The following is a 21,883-nucleotide window of genomic DNA, read 5'->3' on the forward strand; positions in this document are numbered from 1 at the left end:
TTCTGTAGGTCGTCTAGGTCATATTCATATATGAGCTCTTACTTACTAATTCTTTCCATGAAGGAGATGTATGACATGTCCTTCAGAGCTGGTTCTGACATGAGAGACAATATTTGTATGGCACATTGGCCTATTTCTTAATAAACACTGCTGTTAAAAGCTGTGATTATTATTGGTATCAAATTAATTTCAAATGCCAATAAAAAAAAAGAAAAACCAGATATAAAAAAATGATAAAATATATACCAGCATCATTTGGATGAGTAAATTCCATTGTAGAACCTTTTATTCATCTTCTTTTAAAGACAAAAAAAAACCTCCAACCCTCATATGTCATATCTGCTTCCATGTCCCCCTGCAAACCCACGATACATGGTCAAAAAACACAATATTCTTTTCAGTCCATTCAGTACCATACACAAACACTTACAAAAAAGAGGAAAAATAATCATAAACAACATGGAAGAAACTACCCATAGGCTGTTTCCATAGCAGACTAGATGCCAAAAGTCCATTGTTTTTCCACGCTGTCTGAATAAGCACACTGGACCATTGAACAACATGCTGTACAAAAGAACAAATGAAATGGCAAATATGACTTTAATACTGTATGAGACAGAATGAAAGAATTCAGTGTTATGCTGACTGGGATGGCTACATTTGGGATTCAGGGAGGAGTTTCATGTGGCTCTTGTTGGATCTCCACAGCAGGCGCTATATGCATCATATCATTGGTGGCACATTAATGAATCAAAAGTTAATATACAGTACAATACATTCAGCTTTTTTTTTTTAGCATTTACTTTTAAATGTGGCCAAGCACATATTGGTTTATTCACATACTAATTACATTAACAAATATACATCCATATGTACATATACTCTTCATTTCCAATATAAGGGTCCAGGCACTTTCACACAAAGTTCAGAGTCGTAAAAGAATATTTTCTGTATGAGCCCTCAATAACTTGTTCTTATTATAAACTGTTCCATCTGTCAGGCCATTCAGTGGATTCCCATGACTCTGTAAACCAGCTTGTTGGCTTGGAAATTTGGACTGTGCTAGATGCCATTGGCTAGAGAGACTGTCACTCAGCGTCACCTCCAAAGCCCAACATCTGGAAGGACATATGCACAGCTATAAAAACTAAATAACAGCTGCACTAAAGTCTTGTGTGTGTTTTTTTATGACAATTAATCTGATAATTCTCTGATATGACTTTTTTAAAAGCTCTACAGTTAAAGCAATATTTGAAAGGTGTGTGTATATGTTCCGACAAAATTAGTTTGAGTCTTATGGAAATGTGCATGTATAAAAATCAATCATTATATAGTATGAATATTAGGCTATATAACTAAATATAAAAAAAAAAAGTTTAAAAAACATTTTTGTCAATTAAGTAAATTAAATAGTCAGGCAATAAAATATATATGAATATACTACTAATTTATGTATCATTTAATAGTCTCTATATATTCAACATTCTTTTCCTATTTATAGATTCCAGCATCTTTTATCATTTATTCATTTCCTATTAACTCAAACAGCATTTACTTTCCTCACCACTTTTAGGATAATGAGACAGTCATGTCCAGACCTATCAATTTGTTAAATTGGGTTTGAATTGGGTTTGTATTAATGGATAATGTAAAATAGAGCAATAGAGCAATTCAGTGTGATGACTATCTACAGATTTGAATAGAATATGACAGTGTCTAGATTAGTCCTTGCTCCCATTAATGCCAATATTATCTTAAGACAGCATCTCACTTTTTCAGAAATGTTTGCAAACCAAGTCTTGCAAAATGACAAGATTTAATGCAGTGGGATTGCTAACAACCTTTCCAACCATATGTAGCTAGATCCGATTGGGGTGCTGCATGTATATGATGTATAATATTCAACACAGCACTAGACTTCAAAGAGTAGCAGCAGTGACCAATCGATTTCAGTTCAGATGGATTTGGGGTTCAGCTGTAGCTCTGCAGCTTGCACACAATCAGATATATAGTAGTAGCAATGATGGTTTCACTTGGCCTGCATGGTCAAAATAGTGTTAGTGTGAGTATCAATAGTGATAGTGTAAGTATCATCTCATTAAATATAAATAAAATTCACACTGTGAGTGTGTGTATATCTGATTTAAATATTGATATTTAAAAAGTAAATTTTTCTTGATTGAAAAAAATAGTGTGACTATTTATACACTATTATTCTTAAGCAATGCTTGTGCACAGTAATTGGATAAGAATAATTTACATTTATCTTATTGACTGTTTGGTGCTTTAGGAAATAATTAATTAAATATACAGTGCATCTAAAAAGTATTTACAGTGCTTTACTTTTTTCACAATTTGTTTTGTTACAGCTCATTCCAAAATGGATTAAATTCATTATTTTCCTTAAAAAAACTACAAACACTACCCCATAATGACAATGTTAAAGAAGTTTGTTGGAATCTTTGCAATATTTTAAAAATAAAAACCGGAAAAAAATCACATGTGCACAAGTATTCACAGTCTTTGCTCAATACTTTGCACCTTCGGCACCAATTACAGCCTCAAGTCTTTTTGAGTATGATGCTACAAGTTTGGCTCCCTATTTTTGGAAATTTTTCTTTCATTATTTGTTGCAGAACCTCTCAAACTCTATCAGGTTGGATAGGGATCATGGGTGCATAGCCATTTCCAGAGATGTTCAATCGGGTTCAAGTCTGGGCTCTGGCTGGGCCACTGAAGGACAGTCACAGAGTTGTCCTGTAACCACGCCTTTGTTATCCTGGCTGTGTGCTTATTGTCATTTCAACCATATATAGCTGATGCAGTACACAGTGAAATGAAACAACGTCCTTCCTTCATGAGCGATGCCTGGTTTCCTCAGACATGACGCTTCATGCATGAGTAGTGGCTTCTGTCTGGCCACTATTCCATACAGGCATGATTGGTGGAGTGGTGCAGAGGTGGTTGAGTGACCATCGGGTTCTTGGTCACATCCCTTACTAAGGCCCTTCTCCCGCGATCACTCAGAAAGAGTCCTGGTGGTTCAAAACTTCATTACAGATGATTGAGGCCACTGTGCTTAATGGGACCTTAAATGCTGCAGAAAATTATTTGTACCCTTCCCCAGATCTGTGCCTTGATACAATCATGTGTCCGCAGTCTACAGACAATTCTTTGGACTTTATGGCTTGATTTGTGCTCTGACATGCCCTGTTAGCTGTTAGACCTTATATAGACAGGTGTGTGCCTTTCAAATCATGTCCAATTAACTTAATTTACCACAGATGGACTCCAATCAAGTTGTAGAAACATCTCAAGGATGATCAGTGGAAACAGGATGCACCTGAGATTTATTTTGAGTGTACATGTGATTTTTTATTATTTTTTTTATACATCTGCAAAGATTTCAAACAAGCTTCTTTCACATTGTCATTATGGGGTATTGTTTGTAGAACTTTGAGGAAAATAATTAATTTAATCCATTTTGGAATAAAGCTGTAACATAAAATGTGGAAAAAGTAAAACACTGAATTGTTTTCAGATGCACTGTATTATTAAATCATTGTTTATGTTCTGACCTATCAGATGAGCTTTCTAGTGTCTTATCATTTTCAGAATTTACCTGCATTTGTTCCATACACATATACACATATATGGATGTAGGTTGAATTAGGTAACCAGGGTCAACTCTGGAAATTGCTAATTAAAGTCCAAGATGTTGCATCAGTTAAATTCTTAGACAGCAACATTGGTCTAAGAAACTGGTTAACAGCAACCAATTGACAAATACAAGTCAAAGTAAAAAAAAATGTTAGAAATTGGCTCTGGTTGACATCCTATGTATCATTGCGCCACTGTTTTTCCAGTTCAGGTTTGCCCTTTCTGCAGCCTCTGCAACTGTAAATCTCCATTAGCACTTCTCTTGTTAAGATATTTGAGGGCACATGTCAGGGTTAACCTGGAAACCACTTTTTGTCTGATCAATGCCCTCAGAATGCCAACAGAACAGAACACCTGCAGACATTAGATTTATGTACGAGTGAGAAACCCAAAAAAACAAAAAAAACTGAGCCACTGCAGGATATTAAAGCCGTCACATTTATGACAGCTCTCTTTTCAGTCGGTGACACTGAATGCAGTATTGTAAAGAACAACACTCTCCTAGACCACTCCTAGACCAATGTGATGCATCCTTATTGGCCCAATTGTAGACAGTCCAACCCAGTACAATACTGGGATTGAATAATGCAGTCCAGACACCTTATTATAAAATGGATGTCCAAGGCTCTTTAGTAAAAATGCAGCCATTGTAATGCACTGTCAGCTGAAATAATGAAGAGCTGGCTGCAGATTCAATGTTCTGGGAACACAGAAAAAAATTGAATGTGTCTGTTCATGTGTGTGTTTGTTTGTTTGCTTCTTTTTGATCTTCCAGACCATGGCTCAGATGTCTCACTCTGGTGTACTGCACATAAGAAGAACACATCCAAGCATCATTTTTTTTTTTTCCTCGGTTCAGCCAACTAGGGACACTTCCTGTCTTTGAGCATTCCCAGCACAGTAGAAAACAAAACACAGGTCACACTATCAGGAAATGAAGTCAAGATACGCTCTCACTCGGTATCAGAGCTGGCTTTGAGTTATTTTGGGTGGATTGCTCACAGTTCAGGGGGGAAGAGGAGGGAAAAAGATGCTGACAAAACAACACGAAACCACAAACAACTAGGACATGGATGGTCCACCACATCTAGACATTCTGGGCGAAAAAGGCAAAAAGCTTCTTCTCACATGTTTATTTTCTGCTCTTTCCCTTGCAGGTAAGAATTTTGAGGTGAGTAAGCTGACAAAAGGGAAAGGAAGAGAAAGAGATGGAACGAAATAGAAAGAGATAGAAAGAGATAGAAAGAGTGAATCTGTCAGCAGTCCTCCTCTTTATTTAGAGGACAGATGAGATATGTTGCTATCTGAGGTCCATACACTCCAAATATTCCATCACCAGGTCATAACAGAAGCGGTACTGCTCCTAGGAGAATCACACACAAACACAAATATTGATGAGTCAGTGTACTGCTGAAAATAACAGTAATTTGTTAAAAGAAAAAATATATATTTTTTAATCTTGCTTTTTTAATTTATCCAAACCTGCCTATAAGTGAATCAAATATATAAGCTCTCATTTAGCCATGTAAAAGTCAATGGAGATTAAGAATTCTGCTGAGCTTGCTCAGTTTCACGGTTTCGATCACTTACCAGCGACTCTACCATGTTGGGCTTGGCGTTTCGCAGCGTTTTGGCGGCATAGAAAACATCCACAAAGTTTTGGTACTGGATCATCTCCATCAGAATGGTGCATGCACAAAATGTGCCACTACGCCCACCTCCATTGCTGTACACAACAGCAAAAAAACATATAGCTAATGTTAACTGTACAGATACACATGCACTATGTGTTTGCAAAACATTGCAGTAGACATAATAATGCACTGTACGTGATATGCTTTAAATTCGTGACCACTAATATCCTTTTTCCATTTAGCATCTTACAGTACATTTCTATCCAGATGTCCTAAACAAACAGTATTCAGTCAGCTAGTGGAAGAGAGCGAGTGGAGGTGTGGCTGTAGACAGATGAGGTGATGGTGGTGTAATCAATCACAGTCAGAGTCTTGGCAGCTCTGGATACACTGCTGAGGGAGGCTACTGTATTCTGTATTAGAACGTAATTGATTTCATCTCCATAATCTCTTTCCCCCTGCTAGCAGGGAATAACGCTGTGTGACAACTCTGAATGATGTGCCTTTCTGGGCCGAGGCTGAAAAGCAGCACATGCCTGTAGGCGCAAACAACTCTTTCTCCCCATGGAGCATTTGTTTATATGCAATGTGAGTACCTTGCCTGCATGAGTGCATGTGGAAAGATTTTCCGTTTGATGTTTTATGACCATAACTGTATATGTGTGTTTTAGTGATATTTATTCCAAACCTAAAAAACTGCCAATTTGCACTACAAATGAAAAGTAGGCAGCAATCTGTACTGTGTGTGCATGTGGGTTGACTCACAGGCAGTGGACCACAGTGCGACCATCACCACACTCCCTTTGCCACTTCTGCACATGGGCGAGCAGGTTAAGGAAGGCCTTCTTGGAGTCTGGGACATCTCGATACGCTGACCAGCGCAGGAACTGGAACTGGCACACCACCAAATGACCCTCCTGTAGCTAACCATAGACAAGAGAAAAGGACTGTAATATATCATCCCTTATAAATTTGTGGGTCTGTTTATGAGTATGTATGCCAGAGCCCAGAGCTAATCCCCATGTTCAGCTCTCTGGAATGCTTAGTCAGCAGGGTCTGAGTTGTGATGAATGAGTCTGTAGGGAAGAACTGCATTGGAGAAGGACACACATGCTCTGATTTACTCAGTCCTCTGCCCCAAAACACAAGCAGTATTAATATCTAGATCTATGGCACCCCAAAGAACCTAGCAAAGGGAACCTAGCCTGTCTATACAGGCACAGTGAATAATGCTCAGTGAGCTGATAGAAAATTAATTTCAGCAGTTATATAACAATGAGAGGCGGTTAGACAAGATAGAAAAGGCAGATGAAAAGCACTTTCTCTAGACACTGCATTAGTAAAAGTTTCTTTTTGCTTCACACATGTAAACTTTGGGGTGTGTGTTAAAGCTCTTTGTCGTTTGGGTATGTCTGTATACTTGTTCACCAGGTGAATGCACCTTTATTTTAAGCACATTTCTAGACATAAACACTGCCTTTGTGCCTTTAAGAGTAGAACAAAAGTACCAATTTGTACAGTAATTTTTGTCTAAGGCTTTTTAAATAAAAAAGTAAGAAGAAATACAAAGTATGTGGACTGAGAGGCGTGACTTAGGTACACATGTATGTATGACTCAGTGTGGGCTTAAATTACAATTGCAATATGTCTGACATTAACATTCAGTTTCCTATGGCTGTAGCTGATGACGCAAACTGAACCTAGGACCATTACTAAGTGCAGTCTGTGAGTGGTGCAAATTGCAGTGTAAAAGCCACAGTGAAATGGCAAAAATGGTCAAGCACTGTAAAAACGTCATGAAAAAGCTTGGGACCTTGAAGGGGAAAAAGTACTAGATGACAGAAGAAGAAAAATCTGTTTAATAAATAAAGTTCTTACTAAATAAAGACTTATGTGGCTGAACCAGAGCTCTGTCTGGGGGGAATTAAAATAGCTGATATGCTAGTTACTCTTTTTGATGAGTAATTAAGTCTGTATTCCATTGGTATGTGGGTGAATTTGGGCTCTGGAAGGCCTGAAAATTAGGAGTGTGAAAAAATTGTTTTTAGTGTAGAATTTTGTCAGTTGTACGGCATTTGATGTCGGATTTCATGATGGTTGTTCTATGAACACAATTGGCAGAAAAAATTGTTTCATATTTGGAATCAGTATTATAACACACAGTTTGACCGAAATTGTCTCATATTATAATGCGTTTTGTTATTAATTGTGTTTGCTTGCATTAATAAAATTCAATTTTTAATAAAGGTATCAGTGGCAAAACATGCACCTGGCTGAAATGTGTTTAGGCCTTCTGCATGTATACATAATTTAGGAACGTTTCCACATAGATTTGGGAAAAGGATAAAAACAGGCAAATTTGTTTACTGCATAGTAATTCGAACAGCATATGGAAATCAACCACACTTGATTTCTCCACCCATCAATTGTGCTGACATCCCACTTTCTGTGCACTCCTCCCACAAAAACATATGCATGAGCAATAGAAGCCCACTGTATCTAGATAAAAACACATAAACTGTGTACTTCAGCTTGTACACCAGTTTTGCACATAACAAGCAAGTTTGTTTAGTGTTAAATGTGGCTTAATTACACTTAAAAAAAAAAAAAAAGCAAACACAAACAGCCTTGTACATGTGGCCCCTAGAGGCGGAGTCACGGTCTCTAAGCTGGTGTGACAGTGCGAGATGTGTTAAGGTGTGGAGGATGACAGCAGATATACTGTATCACATGACAGGGTGTGTCACTAATCTGCCGCTTGTCATTCAGACAGTCAGAAAAGCTCTCACAGATATGGACTGACCTATACCATATCCCAGCTCCTACAGCACACAGACATCTTCTTGACAGATACAGTACACACTGCACAAGCAAGAATACTATCTAACACTGTCTATTTTGTTTGTGTTTGAGAGCCAAGTCATTATCTTTTTTCATATTTCCTGCACTTCCTGTTTCTCATTTGCCACACATTATAGCTTCCACCTGAAAAAATTATATGCTTTTTATGAACACTTAAGGCAGGACATGCAGAAAGAGTATCTATAATACACTTCTGCTGGATAAAGAGCGGTATGATGTGCCCCTGGGAAAACAGAAGAAGATAGCCTTCGTCCCAGTGATGATCTGGGAGAAATTGAAAAGTTTGACCTTTTGTGGATTTCATACTGGCTTACAAAACCTCAGCTTGCTAGTGCGTGGCTCGTGTTAGGCATGATAAATGTTTATTTACTTTACTTTTTATAGCTATTGTAGAAAGATTTTCCAGTGTAAATATGAAATAATATCTTATTATAATTTGAGCAATTCATTGTTATTGTCATGCAATTCTAAAATAAATTGGTATTTTTTCTCAAATTAAGAATTCAAAGATCATCCATGTCTTATGCAACATGATCTTCATTTGCTGAGGTTTTCATGGCCATTTTTCTTATTTATCTACAATATAAAACAGCCTGAAGAGGCCTGAACACATTTCAGTGCCATGTCAGTTCTACCGTGCATATCACGCACATTGAAATGTCTTTTTTGGATAAAATATAATAGAGTTACTGATACAGGAACAATTTCATTTTTACATATTTTTTTATGGCGTATCATAAAGAGATGTTGCTCTTTTTAACAAACATTGTGAAATTTGCATGGACATGCATGTAGTGTCTATAGGTTAAAACCTACCCTTGAGACATTTGTAATCCGGAAGAGGCGAGTGATTACATCTTCATCAGTAGACATGGAGAGAAACTCCACCTGCATAGGGCCATACTGCTGAAGACCAGGCTCGGGCCAGTATTGCATACAAGGCTAAAAAAAAATAAGAAAGAAGAGACAGAGAGAATAAAAAAGAGGATACAAATTTTGACAAGCACTAGAATCTATTTGGAGAGAGGAATTGTTTTTTTTGAAGGTCAAGTGCCACTCAAGAAAAATGGGTCATTTTTTTAGTCATATCCCCAGGTTTAGAACAGAACAGAAAAAAGAAAACGTCTACACATTTGAGACACTGAGAAAATTTTAGAAGCATCCGGAAAGTAAACAGTACAATAAGCAGTTGAAACGGTATTTTGAAATGCCTGCAGGGCTTGCAGCCTAATGAGACACAGTGAATGAGACAGAGGGAAAGAAAAAGGAGGGGTAGACATGTCGTAATGAGATGACGGTGGAAAGAGAGATAATACACGGATTACTGTCTTCAGAGACTGAACAGTATTAAAGTTGTGACACTGGCAACTAAAGAAGCAACTATTAATACAAACGGACTGCAGAGAGAGAGAGGGGGGGATGAAGAAAGAATGATACATAGGAAAAGGTACTAAGCAAGGGAGAAAATAAGCCAAAGAAAAGAAGAAAGAGTAGGAACAAAGTAGAAAAGAGGGAATGAGATACAGTAAAAAAAAAAAAACCTGAAGAAATAAAATAGAGAGAGGCTATAAGCCTTAATCCACTCAAGTGTAAAATGAAGTGAATGGGAGACTGAATGACACAAAGCAAATGGCTCAGTAATAACACACACCAAGACCAGAAGACAATGAAGTGAGAGAGCATGCTAAGACTCTAGCAATTAGAGCAAACAAAGCAAAACTCCATCTGGAGCAGAAGAAAAACCTTTAACATCATTTTAGTCAAATGAGAGCAGAAGGTCTTAAACACTCTGCCAATTGTCTTTCTGCTTCATTATGTAGTGTGTGGTGAGAGAAAGGATACATATTATTGTGTATTGTGAAGTGCACAATTTGTAGAAAAGCATGGTAACCATGGACTAACACAGAACAGATGAACACAATTGAGTAACAAAGCAGTGAGAGGACAGGGGCAGAAACAGGACTGTAATTGAAAAAAAAAAAAAAGAATATTGGGACATTAAAATATTACTCAGCATATTCACTGTACATTAAAAATTTTATATTTATTTACTGTATATTATTTTTACATATTGAACTGCACTTTGTTCATTTGCCTAGTGCATTCGGCACTTCTGGTGGATGAAACTGCATTCTATGCCAAATACCTGTATTGTCTAATGGCACTAAGTTCTTTCTATCTATCTATCAATAGATAGACAGTATAGCCATATTGAAGGAACCCACCCAGGCTGAGTTTGACTGGTTGAGCTGGTTGAGCATGATGATAGAGGTGCATCCATAGTCAAACACCAGCCTCCAGAAGTCAGTGGTTGTCCCAGGCAGGGGATGGGGTGTCACTATGAAGGCTGCTGGCCGATGGAAGCTGTCAGTCAGAGCCGCATTGATATAGTTGTTACTCTCGCCCTCTGTGGTAACCAGGAAGGCCAGAGCACGGTCTGGGGGCAAAACATCCATACTGCGATTCTTCTCACGGTTCCGTGGTAACAGTGCAATGCTGCACTCTTCTACATCCAGGTGAGGTGTCACAGAGTTCAGGGTCTAAGAAAAAAACATATACAACAGCAGTCACGTCAACTGCACAGGTACACATTATCACACGTTGTATTCACCTCATTATTTGTTCATGACTTTGGTTTATCTTTGACTGTCAGGTGTGTGAATTTGCATTATTCAAAACAAGATTTTTTTTATATGGCTGAGAATCTAAAATAAATGATTAATATGTCTGGGAGAGGAGAGCACAGAGAGGAGGAAGAATGGCAGTGATAATAAAATGTGGAGAGGAATAATGAAGATGGCTAGACGCGCACAAGGGGAATCACGACGCCTAAGAGCTAACATACAATGAGGGCGGAGAAAGAAAAGAAATGAAAATGAATAAGAAAACACAACCTTGATGCGGAAAAGCAGCAATACAGAAGGGATGAGAGCAGCTCATTGCCATTGGGTCGATTAGGTTGATTTACACTTCACACAAGCCGCGTCGTACATCTGGCCTCTGCAGATGGGGCCTTACGCTGAATGCAGCTTTCTGATTTGACTTTAAAAAGCATTTCACTTTACTTGTAAACAGCACAGCTGAAATTATTGAACAAAAACTGGAAATCAGGCCAGCTTCATACATAATTAATAGGAATGTTATGATTTCATCAGAAAAAAAGCACCACTAGAATGGTAACACTGCTTAACCAGGGTCTGTGTGCAAATTCTTGCCTGTTGTTGATATGTAGAAAACAATACACTCTAACGAATCGTGTAAATATATATATATATATAAAAAATATATGAATATAAAACCTACGGTATGTAATAAATAAAAACTCTCTACCTGCACAACCAAACATTTTTACAGATTCAGAATGAGGCAAAAGGTGCCAGTGTGAGTGCCAGTGAGATAGCTTTGCTGGATCAAAGCATGTACAACACCCTGCCATCAAACAGCAGTCAGCCCTTACTTATCCAACACGTTCCTGTGCATGTTCCCTCTATTAAAGCCAGAAAGCACACGGCGATAAATGTGCTATAACTCATATGGACTATAACAAAATGCACTTTAAAAGTTAAATGGAGAGGTTTGCATAAAAAAACTAAGTAGTAGTGTTTACTTATCTACAGTTCTGCTTTATACCAGAAAGAAAATTGATAAAAGGCTAACAAAGATTTGGTTATGACCTATTCATGCATGCTAATCTGCGAAATATCTTTTGCACAACCAATAGTATAATCACTCAACCATTATTCAACATCCTCTCTTTAAAGCTATTTGAGCAGGCATTCACACCAACATAAACTTAACTGCAAATAGTTCTTGCTATTTTTATAGGAAGGACCATATTTAAGTGGACAATTTAAACTGGCAACCTAATAAATAAATGCTTGGATTATTTTGGTCAGCCATTATTTCATGCCCAAAAAAGTTCATAAATGCACTACAGTCGCTTCAAGATGCATGCAATTTAATGCAATTTGCACACAGATTCTGTTGCTTATCATAAACTTTGCCAGTTTAGCAGACAGTATAAAAGACTTTAAGCCTAAATAAATCACACATATTAAGAATTTTAAAATGTACTGTTTGTCTGTGCTGTCAGGAACATTTTACCAATAATTTTTTATAAATGCTTTGGATGTCATAGAAACTGTGCAAGTGTATGTCTGAATAGTGTGGGCAATATAAAGGTTTTTCGCCCTTGAAAAAATAAAAAAATACAAATATGTCCCAAAATGTAATTTAAATTAAATTTGAGACCACACAAAAATGTGCCTTTAATCTGATTTTAAATAAAAAAGTAGGCAAAAATAAAAATAAAAACACCATCAGAAATGGAAAAGTGCTGTTATTTCTGAAGAAAGTCATAGTCAGAGAGAGTACAGCCCTCACATTTCAGCAACCATTTTAGTATATTTTCTCAAGGGACTATACTAAAGGAATTAAACTTAAATATATTTAAGAGTGGTTAATGTGCAGCTTGTATAGCAGTACAGATTTAGCAGTATTGTCCTCTGAAAATAACTCAACATACAGCCATGTACATATTGCTAAAATAACTAGTAACAAAAGTGAGAGTACACCCTAAGTGATAGCTGTACGTCACTTAACCATGCAAAGCCACATGTCCTTCTCATGATGTTCATGTTTTTGTCTGCTTGACAGGACCATATATATTTGTGTATCTTATATTAGTTAAAATGTGGTGCTTTGAGCACAATTCTCTCATACTGACCACTGTTCAACATGGCACCTCATAGCAAATAACCTTTTGTCGATTTGAGAATTAGAATTGTTGCTCTCCACAAAGATGGCCTAGTCTATAAGAGGATCAGTAAAAACCTGAAACTGAGTCAGTCAATGGCCAGGGTCATACAGTTTTCCAAGACGGGTTCCACTCGGAACAGGCATCGCAAGGGTTGAGTCCTCATGCTGTGCGTCAGGTGCAGAAGCTGCTTCAAATAAACAAATGCATGAATGCTGCCAGTTTTGCTTTAGAGGTTGCAGAAGTGAAAGGTCTGGTTTGCTGGTTTGCATAGAAGAAGTCTTCCCAGAAGAAAACCTCTTTTGAAGCTGGCTCACAAGAAAGCCCACAAACAGTTAAAGACAACCTGTGCAGCTCTGGTGAATTCCATGCCCAGGAGAATTAGTGCAGAGCTAGATAACAGTGGTGCTCACACAAAATATATTTACACTTTAAACACAGTTTTGACATGTTCAATTATCACTTATGCACACGTATTATGTATAGAGAGAGAGAGAGAGAGAGAGAGAGAGAGAGAGAGAGAGAGAGAGAGAGAGAGAGAGAGACAAAGAGAGACAAAGAGAGACAGAGAGAGATTGGGGATTGACAAGGTAGTCACCTGGAATGGTTTTCAACGTATAGAAGGGTTGAGTACAGAGCCAATAGCCTTGTTTGTGCTACTACATCTACTGTACAAATATAGCGACCAGACATTATTACCATATAACATTATGACCGGTATTTAATCAACACTGCTTATCTCTTCATCATGGCACCTGTAAGTATGTGGGATATATTAGGCAGCAGGTGAACATTCTGTCCTCAAAGTGGAAGTGTTCGAATAAGGAAAAATGGCCATTTAATGCCATAATGTTATGCCTGATTGATGTGTACGTATATATATTTTTCTTCTGTGTTGATGTATGTTTATATAAAAGTCACTAAAAGCAAAATGTATGAGACATTATTAGCCAGTACAGACACTGGCTCCACAAACATGTGCTTAGATGAATCCTTAAGTTTATTTATATTTCCTTTTTTGTAAATGTTATATAAATACCCATCTGCAGACTGCAGGCTTGCACTCGGGCTCAGATATGATTGCTAAGTGCATGGACAATTTTCAGAAAATATTGGTGAGTCATTATGACTGAGTCCTTGGCTCAAAGCTCTGAATAATAATTTCCTTGCAAATCAACGGCCCTGTACAATTTACAAAAGCCTGGACACTGAAAGATTACTATTCCACACTGCAATGCAAATAAAAAAAGCACAGCCCAGTAGTATAAAATAAAAAATGCAATAGCATGCATTAGTAATGAACCAAATAGCTGTCCTATTATCTCTTTACACATGCACTTGGCCCAGGCTACATCGTCAGTGAAGTGCAAACACCCTGTTCTGTTTATATAGTGCTTTTGACATTAGATGTCCCCTATTGGGACCAACAGTGACAAGACAAAAACTGCCTGGGATGGTATGAGAATTTGGTTGGTAAAAAAAAATTTAGGTAAACGAGTGCATTAAAAAGAGAAAGAATAATAATCATTGTCTATAGTTCTATATTCTACATTTACATGTATGTAATTTATGGATTCCACTCCATGTAGTGTTTGGACATTGGACCTCTTTGAGTGTTTAAAGGCTCTGGCATTAAGAAGCTGGTGTTGGATCTATAATGATCTAAAATGTTGAGCTATTTTATGAGTTGCTCAGTAGTTCCAGGTTCTATAACCTCAAATGACAGTATAAGACTGTAGAAAGGACATTACTCAATCTTACATTCTGGTGCCCATGTTACTTCTCACTCTCCAGTGTTCTGTATTGTTTTTAAGATTTATAATCACACTCATGATATCCCCCGAATGATGAAGGGGTTCCACTTTTGAGTCTGTTTCCTCTCAAGGTTTCCTCCTCATAACATCTAAGCCATAACATTTTTTTTTTCCACAGTCACCATGGCTTGCCCATCAGGGATAAATACATATCATTAACCTTAATTCTAAAATTCTGTAAAGCTGTTTGAGACAATGTCCATTGTAAAAAATGCTATAGAAATACTGTAAACCAGATTTGACTTGACTTGATTGGTCACATGCTCTCATGCAGAATGATTTGCAAAAGTGCTTTAAAGTGTCTACAAAGAGGTGCATTGAAGATAAGAATACAACCCGTTGAAATCTCTGTTGTGAAAGAAACTAGTTAATAAAGCAATATTTTTTAAGAAAGTAGTAATTTAAGTACTTCTGAAAAAGACTGGAAAAGACTAAATAATTTTCATTAACCACGTGATAATCTAACTATGGGTCTATTATTTACGTTTACACTTACAACATTAAACACAATCTAATTTAATCAATATAAGTGTTAAAGGTAGTCTTCATTGGAGGACTAAACCTAGTTTTTGTAATAGTACCGACTATAAAGCGCACCCTTATATAAGCCTGTCTACACTGAAACTAATGAACTAAAACTAATTAACTTTACACAGGCTTTAACGAAAGACACTAAATGCAATATGTTGCACTTCTATTAGGAGCATAGCGATATTTTGGGAACAGCCTGCCACTGCATTCTTCCGCTATTACTGTGTGTGTGTGTGCGTGTGAGACTGAGGATTATGTCCTTATTATTTTCTGATGCTCATTTCTAAGTTTCTTTGACTAACCCATAACGCTGTTGCCAAGAAAAATAAAAAAAGCACGGGTTTTGGAAACCTGTCTGTGCTTATATGATTTGTGTTGCAACTGGAGTTTTAGTGAGCTATCCCATTACCCAGACTCAACACGCTACAACGGCTTGTATCTAAACAGTAGCCGACCAAGCAGGTCATTGTTCACTGTCTTCCTCCTTCCTTTCACAACTACAGTGGTACCCTGACCTACAAGTGCATTAATGTACGAGTTTTCCGGTCACTCGGTCGATTTTTTTGCTTTGTTATTTTTTTGAGGTACGAGCTCCAGACGCCGCTGTTAGATGGTGAAGCAAAGCCAGAAAGCAAAGATTGTGACAAAAATTAAGATAAGCAAAGAAGAAAAAGTAAAAATTTTAAAGTTTAGGGATACGTAGTGTACAGGAGTGATAGTAAAAAACGAGTTTTCCCTCCGCATCCGCTTATCGCCTCTACCCCCCCTCCACACCACACACACACACACACACACACACACACACACACACCCCGGCCTTTTTGTTAGCTCAAGTTGTCTCATCTCCAAGGAAAATTCACTGAATAAAAGCTTATTATATCTTTACATTCTCTTTCTATTATGTTTTTATACAAAATTTGTTATTTAGAAATGTATTTTCTAATTTAATAACATGAAACATAAAAACAGGGTGTCATTTTGAGGGTGGAACGATTAATGCCATTTTAAGTATTTTTAATATGAAAAAATGATTTGATGTGCAAGCAAATTGAGATACGAGCTCGTCCACGGAACAAATTAAACTCGTAGGTCAAGGTACCACTGTATTTCTCTGGGGAGTTTATCTTTTGTCATCGTCGTGCTGGAATGGTGAGGTGTGTGCATGAGGTGAGGTGCGTTTTTTCAGTGGTCTAATGTTTTGTCGCTCAGTTTTTCGGCTTGAAGTTTGTGAAACCGGGAAAAACCCAGGAAAAAATCCATAAATAAGCCGCTTGGTTGTTTAGGATGCGGGGTTCAAAACGTGCGAAAAAAGTAGCGGCTTATAGTCCAAAAAATACGGTAAGAGTTATTAGCCACTATTCCCCTCACAGAGTGCATACTTGTAATGTACTTACATGTTTTCTATGTTCATGTAGCCATGTTTTTTTACTGTCTATATTGTGTCCCAATTGTCTACAGCTATTTTGAGTTTACTCTTAAATACCCCTGCATAACCATTGTCTAGTTGCAAAGTATTACATTCAGTTCCCTGCTGCCATTCCAAGTTTGTTGTGCAATTATATTAGATCGGCTGACCGTTCTAATTATGAAATCTCATTTGGATTTGTCTGCCTGGTGATTTTATAAAACCTTATATACTGTGACTGCATCTGATTGTCCTCATCCTACATGACAAGTATCAGTTAAACTTAAATTCTCGGGGCACCTCATAGGGTTGCGCTTAAAGAATGACTGTGTGAGTCGTTGAGTATGATAATCCATCACTTTGTGCATGTCCTTGCCACATTACGCTCAGTTGACATTTATTACTAGAGGCTCTGAGCTGTGATTTGCACTTGTTTGATTATTTTCACTTTGATTGCATTTGATCGATGAATCTTAGCATACAGGCTACTGTCTGAGTCTAGTGCATATTAATTTAAAACGTCAAACCCCTTCAAAAAATGCATTTAAAGAATTTACATTTATTAGGCATTTGGATATTAATGAGCCTATATATAAATCCCTCCACAGACAAAGCAAATGTTAGCACAAATGCTGTACTTTGCTATTTGATCAAAAAAATCATTTAGAGAATACATTTTTTATTTCTTTAAACATGTCACAGATATAGTAATAATTTATAATAATTTCTTTTAATTTTACCTCAAAAGGAATCAGACTGTTGATTGAAGCCTGTGTGCTATATAAAGTCCATCTACAATCTATATCAAATGCACTTTTGTGTTTAAGGAAACTAAAAGCATTTTTCTTACCTGGAACTCTTCTCGGAGTTGTGAGGAGTTGCTCTGGGAGTCTACCCGTAGCAACTCCTTGTATGTGAGCGCAAACTCGTTTACAGGTATAGCTGTCTCTCCACACAGGCATGCTTCCAGGATGGCATCATGAATGAATATGTACTGTTCCTGCAAACAGGACAAATGACAGAGGGAGAGAAAAAGTGAAAAAGTGGGCATTAAGACAGTGTAGAGCAGAACTTAAAAAGAGAAAAAAAATGTCTAACTTGGCCGCAAGTAAATGAAATAACATGGCAAGATGTAAATTGCTACATGCAGGCAGTTTCAAATTACACTGTGCATGAAGATAAATTGCTTGAAACAAACAAATACTTTCAAAAGATTATTTAATTAAAGTGTCTAGTAAATGCTTATAAATGTAATAAACAACCAAATGAATGTCGAATTTGCATAATACATTTTGCAGATGCAAATAGAGGATGGTCTAAAATAAGAAAAACAAGACAAAACGATTTTTTTTTGTATGTGTCACCTCTGTCTGGATCATGTTGATGCGACGGGAACAGAGAGTTTTTACACAGTTGTAAATGTCCACTACTCCCTCACACTCTGCCATGTCCAACATGACATCCAGTACGATGTAGCAGCCTGTCCTGCCAGCCCCCATACTGCCACACAAACAGAGTAAAGTAGTGATTTGCTACTACTGTAAACAAACACTGTGGCACACCAGCAGTCAACCCTATTAGGATTGTGTCATGTAATGAGTTATAAAACAAATACATATTCAAGAAAATGCAACGTTAATTATAAAAAACAAATAAGAAATCAAGAAACAGGAATGTGGTCCAAAAAAACAGGAAATGGTCAGTTGATTAACAGACAGACAAAACTGGGCAAGGCGAAATCACAAATTAGGACAAAAACAGTCAGCAACAATGCATCATAACAGCATAATCAAAAGGCTTGGTAAAGTCATCAATCTAAGTAACACAGAACCCTATACATCGCAATGACGTGTGTGTTTGTGTGCGTCTGTGTGTGATTCAGCATAGGTGTAATTGCAGTAGGGAAAGTGAGCAGGTGTTTTGGGAGTTGGAGTCCGAGTCAGCCATGTTTGAAGGCCACAGTGGCTCTTGGGATTTAAAAATCGTGACGCAACTGAGATCTGACAGATTGTTTAGTGTTGTCACATTAACATTTTCCAAGATTCCCCTTGAACTGCAACGTGTAGTATTTAAACACATTTCTCTCTTTCCAAACCATAGTGTGGGTCAAGGTTACTAGAGAATTCTAAGCATGAGTATGATGTGTGTTGTACCCAACAGGTATTCGTGTACCTGCAGTGGACCACCACAGGTCCAGCATCAGTTGGTGTAGAGCTTTTGACCCGTCGAATGAAGGCAAGCAGGCCTGTGGCGTGGTATGGAACTCCGTGCTCTGGCCATGACATAAAGTGGAACTGCTGCACCTCATGCTTGGCTGAGTAACCCCTCTGAAAACCACACAACAAAAAGACAACATTTACACAAACTGTAGAATCTTAACAAACTAAACTGAATCAGTTCACATAGATTTTTTGAGCAGGCTAATGCAATGAATAAAATGACCTGGAAAGCAGTTTTTCAAAAGTGTGTTCTTTTTTGCTCTCAGCAAATTTGAAACTACAAAATATATGTAGCTATGTAGAAAATATATGTACCTGTTTTTCCTTGAGATCAAAAGTCAATTAAAACAAGGAAATTTAAGACTAATATGACTACACAATAGTACTACACCGTAAGTATACAATAAGTATACGTTTCATAACCAATGTAACATTAAGCAGGTCATATTAATGACAGTAACTGGAGTGTGTGTTTACTACAGACTTTTCATTTAAATCTTGTTTATAAAATGTAATATATGTAAACACCTAAAGATTTTCTAGCTTAAATCTAATTTATTGTACAGAAGCAATGTATATGAGCCTAGAGATGAATATATAATCTTAAAGGCTTATTTGTGTGGGTGTGGCCAGTGCAGCTATACCCAAACGCAGCCATTTCAAATAAACAGTCACTCTGATTGACAGACGGACACAGTGTATGCTATTAAAGCACACATCAAAGTCCTATAAGCTCTGTACCTACACACAGCAGCATAAGGAAAGGGTCGCGACAGAGAAGATTGAGATTTGCTAAACCCAGTTAATTCCTCTATGTTCGCTTCTATCCAGCCCTCAGTTCTGCCTTAAATGTAGGTACAGAAAGTGTGTTGTATATGTGTGTGTGAGAACGTTACTAACACTTATAATATACTATAATAATATATACTGATGGCATTAGGGAAATTTACAGGTTGTCAATGTCATGAGTTTTTATAAGGGGTAAATATTTACATGTACTGTAAACTGATAAACAGTTGTTTATTAGTGTAAACTGTTTAAAAAAAATCATTACTGCATCAGAGCCTTTTGGTCCAGGGGCTTCGTAAATTGCGAGTACCAGGGTATTTTTGCACAAAATCTGTTAGATCTGTCAGGTTTGTACATGTATTTTCATAGAAGGATATTTCAGCAGAGAAATAAAATTACTTTGAAAACACAAAATCATTTTTCTGCATTGCTCATAACCCTGCATTTGAACCCCAGTGAAACCCTGTAGTCTGAATAAAATAGGATCTCTGTCTTACATTGGGGAGCAGCCCATGATCTTATAACAAGTGTTCTTCAATACTGTAAAGTTTGAAATATCACTCATTGATTGCATTATTTATGCATTTTATATATTATATTATATATATTTTGCTCCTTTTTCTGAAAAGGAACCCACAATTTCAGATCTAAACGGTACCTCGAAAATAAAATCCTATACAATATAACACAAAATTTAATACTGAGATAAATCAATAAAATCTGATATACACACAGTGTTGTCATCTGTAACAAACAGTAACTCGACATCTAACCATGTTTAAAAAAATTAATAGAAATCACAATGAGTGTATGTGTATTTTAGCTTTTTTTTACAGTCATAGATGTTTCAAAGAATGAATTCCTTAATGGTTAGACTCCATGGTGTGCCTATTTGGAGACTTACTGTTTTGACAGTGAAAACATAGCTATGCTTAAAAAAAAAAAAAGTAAAACACAATTGCACAGAAATGTGACTTACTTTTCTTTCCCCTCACAAGAATAATGAATATTCAAGAATATTCTTAAATATAATAACATTTATTTGCAGTAATACAGCAGTAAGTCTGGCTTGGTAATGAAAAAGATTTGGTTTGGCTTGCACTACGTACAGTGATATTGTAATCAAGGCTTGACTGAGATAGAAAAAACCTTTAAATAAAAAAGGTAGAGATGGTAATATTGTATAGTATATAATATAGTACAAGTAAGTAATGCTAAAACAGGTTTAAATAATCTTGCCCAGTTTATTGGCTGTATTTTCATTCTCTATAGCTCTATATGTTCATAAGTCAACTTCAATCAGCTTGATTATTATTTCAGTAAACTTTAAATTCCTTTAGCCTAGTTTAAGCCAGAGTTTGCTGATAAAAGTCCTAAAGAATTATTATCAGAATGTTATTTATTCCAGTCACATAAAGGAATCCTTGGATACGTGCTATGGCTCTATAACAGGGGCTTACATTTGGATTAACTGATCAACATTTCTGTTAATTGGCTCTATCATGTCATAAAGCATTCTGCATGTTTGTACGTATGAGTGAAAGCCTGCACTGATTTCAGCATTGCTATACCCCAGGGTTGTTTTGTTTGTACAAACTGGAATGTGCCACTTATCTCCACAGCAAAGTGGACATAATATCCTAATACATTATGTTCTGCACAGACAATATAATCTTGCAACAAAAAACAATTTTTCTAACAATACACCCTAGGGTGTATTTAATTTCAAAGAATCCATAAAGAAAAAAAGGACATTAATAAAAAGGCAACTAAAAAAAAAAAAGGGTTTGCACTAAAGATGAATGTTTGGTGTTAATGTGCTGACAATAAAAACTCATGCATTGTAGATGAGTACATGCAATGTAATGTTTTGCCCCATGTGTGTGCATTATATATATATATATATATATATATATATATATATATATATATATATATATATATATATATATATATATATATATATATATATAAAATCCTATACAATATAACACAATATAACACACAATTTAATACTGAGATAAATCAATATATATATATATATATATATATATATATATATATATATATATATATATATATATATATATATATATATATATAATAAAAAAGTTTTTTTGGAATGTAACCAAGTTTCTTTTTTAAAGCTTGACTAAACAAAGCTTAAGGTAGCTCGCGCCCCAATACACCGAGTTTCAGCTCTCCACCAATAA

At 36.5% G+C, this 21,883-nt stretch overlaps 1 protein-coding gene across 12 annotated transcripts in view; it reads right to left on the reverse strand.

The window, feature by feature from the left end:
- Positions 1-254: 254 nt before the first annotated feature.
- ptprub (protein tyrosine phosphatase receptor type Ub) overlaps positions 255-21,883 on the reverse strand; it is a 214,082-nt gene continuing 192,453 nt past the window's right edge. For all 12 annotated transcript variants that reach the window (XM_083544062.1, XM_083544053.1, XM_083544058.1 and 9 more), the window contains 8 exons: positions 18,835-18,989; positions 18,027-18,162; positions 17,513-17,662; positions 10,382-10,696; positions 8,973-9,098; positions 6,060-6,217; positions 5,251-5,386; positions 255-5,023 (listed from right to left, as the gene is read on the reverse strand). In XM_083544062.1, coding sequence (XP_083400188.1) covers positions 4,961-5,023; positions 5,251-5,386; positions 6,060-6,217; positions 8,973-9,098; positions 10,382-10,696; positions 17,513-17,662; positions 18,027-18,162; positions 18,835-18,989 — 1,239 coding nt within the window. In that variant the 3' untranslated portion in view covers positions 255-4,960. The remainder of the gene's footprint in view (positions 5,024-5,250; positions 5,387-6,059; positions 6,218-8,972; positions 9,099-10,381; positions 10,697-17,512; positions 17,663-18,026; positions 18,163-18,834; positions 18,990-21,883) is intronic.

The sequence above is a fragment of the Silurus aristotelis genome, assembly GCF_946808225.1.
Source record: "Silurus aristotelis genome assembly, chromosome: 1".
NCBI classification, from domain to species: domain Eukaryota; kingdom Metazoa; phylum Chordata; class Actinopteri; order Siluriformes; family Siluridae; genus Silurus; species Silurus aristotelis.